This window comes from Hermetia illucens, chromosome 1 (genome assembly GCF_905115235.1).
Source record: "Hermetia illucens chromosome 1, iHerIll2.2.curated.20191125, whole genome shotgun sequence".
In the NCBI taxonomy this organism is placed as follows: Eukaryota; Metazoa; Arthropoda; class Insecta; order Diptera; family Stratiomyidae; genus Hermetia; species Hermetia illucens.
The window spans coordinates 2,740,659-2,745,069 of NC_051849.1; the positions used below are offsets into that span (position 1 = coordinate 2,740,659).

At 47.1% G+C, this 4,411-nt stretch overlaps 1 protein-coding gene across 1 annotated transcript; it reads left to right on the forward strand.

Moving 5' to 3' along the window:
• Positions 1 to 2,256: 2,256 nt before the first annotated feature.
• Positions 2,257 to 3,834, forward strand: LOC119661654. Its single transcript, XM_038071088.1, has one exon. It carries the CDS (start codon positions 2,257 to 2,259, stop codon positions 3,832 to 3,834), a length of 1,578 nt encoding a protein of 525 aa, XP_037927016.1.
• Positions 3,835 to 4,411: the final 577 nt, after the last annotated feature.

Here is a 4,411-nt window from a genome sequence, read left to right on the forward strand (position 1 = left end):
ACCTTCGTGGTCTTGACTCTGAACTGCACTTTATAATCTACCTGTTCCCGTGCCTCCGGACACTCTCCGTTTATACGGAACAGAAAAGGTTGGTTGCTTGCTTGAGGTCCTTTCTCCTTGATAACTATCAAGTCGTCGATGAGAATTCTGGAGTTTTGAAGGCGCAGGGATTGGACGAGCTTGTCCTTATCCATGAGAATCTTCGGTAACTAGATGCGAGCGACCGGTCTCCTGAAAATCTTGTCGTAGAGCATGACTTTGAGCTTTACTTACTCCCAGGCGTCGCTGATCTTAGCGACGGACGAAACGAAAAAGTCCGTGGAAAATTAGTCCTTGCAAGCTATGATGTTGAACTCACGGACCGGAAAGGAATCAAAGCTGGGGATAGATCCCGGCGTCCAGGAGATACTCAATGACCATCTCCGACAGCCTGGCCTCAACACTGGTCCACACTTCTGGTGCTAGTTTGCCGCTAGCGGAATTGATATCTTCCCTTGCCACACGTAGGTGCCGTGGATGGGTTTCGCAGTTCGTGGCCCGTCGGCTGGTAGTTGTTGCTTGCTTTTCTTCAGAGGTTGCTTAGCGTCCGAGCTCTTGCTGATTCTGCTCGGCTTGTGCTTTTGTTCGACCTCGTCTTGAAATCGATTGCGTTTCAGAGCGATGGGCTTCGTCTTCTGCTCGTTTGTCAGGCATTTGCGGTTATATTCCTCAAAAATCGCCTGGTATTTAACGAGGTCTATTTCATCCCGCTCGGTGACAGTACCGGCCTCCTTATTCTTCGCAATATTGCTGAGAATATGGATGGTTTTCTGGTACTGGCTCTTGAACATGACACCTTCGCTTCTTAGTCGGTTTCCGGTGACCGACGTTCTTGTCGGTCTTCACTTTCGAGGGATCCCCCGACGTCGAGGGTTTCGGGATATTTATTTATTTATTTATTTAATTTAATTTACGGACAACAAATAGAGAAAATTCCAATTAATTATTGCCCTCAGGAGGAGGAGAAAGCAAAAAACTTATCCTACATTTAAAACTACTTAAAGTAGGGAAGTTAAAAGGACCAAGTTGTTCTGCATTATTATTTCGGCAAAGCCTAGGAATCGGGGAATGAAAGTAGGCTTCGAGCCCTGCGAAGAGCACGTTGAAAATATCTGCGCTACGTGTGTTATAAGACGCAGGACGGCTGGTGATCTCGTCAGCGGCGGAGCAGTTCATCAGACCCGAGGAAAGTTTAAAGAATGTGCATAGATCCAGATAGGATCTACGTTATTGTAGGAAGGAAAGGTTCAGAAAGCGGAGGCGGGAGGGGTAATCCACACTAGGGAAGCTTTTCGTAAAGAAGAGGGAACGGGTGAATTTCCGTTGCACATTGTCAAGGGCACGACAATCAGTTACGGGAGGGTGACCAGATCACGGAGCAATACTCGAGGGTATTCCTCACGAGGGAATCGAAGAGAGCTAAGGAGGGTTGGATGGAGTCAAAATCAGAGGAGGAGCGAAGTATAAAGCCTGACAATTTTGCTGCTCGATTGATGACATCGAGGCAATAGGCGTTAAAGTGGAGCTTATTGTCGAAAGTGACTCCGAGGTCTTGAGTGGAATTTAAACAGGATAAGGAATGTCCGTTCAGAGAGTAGGAGAAAGAAGTGGGTGAGGATTTCAGGGAGTAGCACATAGAGTGACACTTTCTGACGTTTAGCGCTAAACCATTAGTCGAGCACCAACCAGAGTGTCCAGGTTAGACTGAAGGGAAACACAATTCATAGGCGACGATATAGCGGAAAACAGCTTAAGGTCGTCTGCATAGAGCAAACAGGGACAAGTAAGGAGGGGAGGAAGGTCGTTAATAAAAAATAAAAATAGCAAAGGACCCAGAATAGACCCCTGTGGGACGCCAGAAGAGGGGGAGAAGGAGCGGGAAGTACAGCCGTCAAAAGAGACGCGGCAGGATCGGTTGGAAAGGTAAGTGGCAAGCCATAAAACAAGTGGTATGGGAACGTTTAGGGACGAGAGTTTGGATAGAAGTATCTTGTAATTTGCAGTGTCGAAGGCTTTCGCGAAGTCAGTATAAATGGTATGCACTTCTTGCCGTGAATTTAGACAATTACTGCAAGACCGATACAACAATCCTCGGCTTCTAGTGCAGCCTTCCTCAACAAAATTCTGGGCCAACCATCGCAATCATCAGATACAACATCAGCCGCAACTCTAAAGTCATTGCATGACACCACACAAGAGTCTCTTCATGGGTTGAAAATGGGAGTTGCAGTGGACACCTGGGATCCAATACTCCTACACATAGTACTCAGGAAATTGGATAAAACGACCCTCACGTTGTACGAGCAGTCGTTGGCAAATCCTAAACAATCGCTGGCCGAGTTTCTGCAATTCTTAGAAACTCGTTTTCAGTCGCTGGAAGCGCTGGGTGCCAAGAATATTAAAGCGGAGGACAGCAAAAAGAAGCTACCAAGGACAACGATGTCAGTCACTACTGTCAGCGTAGGTTGCACAATGTGTAAAGAGGCGCATCAACTCTTTGCATGCAACGACTTTTTGCGTTTGTCACCCACGGATCGTTTTCATCATCTCCGGAAACACAAGCTCTGCATCAATTGTTTGAAAGGTGGTCATTTTGCATCATCTTGCTCCTCGAGAGGGTGTACGAAGTGCTCCAAGAAACACAACACCTTGGTTCACTTTAAGCCCCGAGAAGAAACATCATCGGATGACCAAACGCAGAATCCTGAGAAAATTGCCTCGAGTCGAGAGCCTTCTAAGGCGGCTGCTAAGTCAATGCGCCTACAAGGAGTGGGACATTCGAAGCTGGAGACGCACCGAAGAGTGAGCGTTGAGGTTCAATCAGGAGTGACCAGGTATTCAACGAGAGTTGAAGCAATTGTTCTGCCTCAGATCGTGGCGCCGCAGCCTTCGCGAACGTTTGATATCTCTTCATGGAATGTTCTTAAAAACATTAAGCTATTGGACCCAAGGTTCAATGAATCGAGACGAGTCGATATGCTAATAGGAGCAGAATACTACCATGAACTTTTGTGCGTTGGACAAATCAAACTAGGGAAGAACTTGCCGCTGCTGCAGAATACGTTACTTGGATGGATAGTTACAGGAAAGCTGAAGGAAGGAGATGCATCTGTTGCTACATGCGGCATCTGCACCATGGACGAACCTCTAGAGCGCAGTATTGAGCGATTTTGGCAGATCGAGCAGCTACCAGAGGCCTCCGCGGCACAGACACCTGCGGAGCAACAATGCGAAGAAATGTTCAATCAGAACACCATGTTAAGCAATAACCAGTTCACGGTAAACTTGCCATTCTCAGACAGTGCTGAGAAACTTGGATCTTCAGCGGACATCGCCAAAAGCAGATTCTATGCACTAGAACGCAAGCTTGCAAAGGATGGGGACTTGAGAAAGCAATACACCAAATTCATGAAGGAGTATCTCGACCTTGGTCACATGAAGGAAGTCAACCCGGATCAGATACCTCACCCGCATTATTTCTTACCGCATCACTGCGTACTTAAACCAGATAGTACCAGCACAAAATTAAGGGTCGTATTTGACGCATCAGCAAAGACCTCTACGAACGTCTCCTTGAACAACATATTGCATGTGGGACCAACCGTACAAGACGAACTTTTCACAATTTTATTGCGATTTCGACTGCCGATCCCATCTGAAGTTTTGGAGGTGCGTCTTAATGATGACAATGAAGCTTCAATAAAGGCACTAGGACTGATCTGGCTGCCAAGGTCCGACGTATTTCAGATTAAGGTGAATCCATTAGAACAGCGCCGAGCAACACCTCGGAAATAGCACAGATTTTCGATCCACTGGGTGGCACCAGTGATAATGGTCGCCAAACTGTTTTTTCAAGAGCTGTGGGCACTCAAATATGATTGGGATGCGGCTCTTCCGTTGGAGCTGCAGACACGGTGGTGCACATATCGGGAAGGCTTGCAAAAGCTAGACAAAGTGAAGATCCAGAGACATGTGTTCGCTGAAGGAGTGCCAACGTCAGTACAAATTCACACATTTGCGGATGCTTCGGAGAAAGCATATGGAGCTGCAGCATACGTGAGATCCATCAAGCCCGACGGTACTGTAATAAGCAGACTACTGTGCTCAAGGTCTCGATTAGCTTCCATAGCCAAGATGACAGAAGGGATGACAAGTCTCACAATTCCACGGCTGAAACTTTGCGTATTAGGAAAGAAAATTGCGGCAAAAGAGTCGCAACAGGGGTAAAAAGGGGAATGGTAGGCGATGCGGAGCAGACTACATCCACTATCGGGAGGGATTCGGAGGAAGGAGGGGGAACATAGACTGATGAAAAGTAGCGGCAGAGTAAATCACCAGATAGTTGGGGGGAGTTAGCTGAGCAGCCAGAGAA

Bases quoted from the DNA above. Each gene is read 5' to 3' on its own strand.
- LOC119661654 (XM_038071088.1), top strand. From the start codon at position 2,257: ATGGGAGTTGCAGTGGACACCTGGGATCCAATACTCCTACACATAGTA.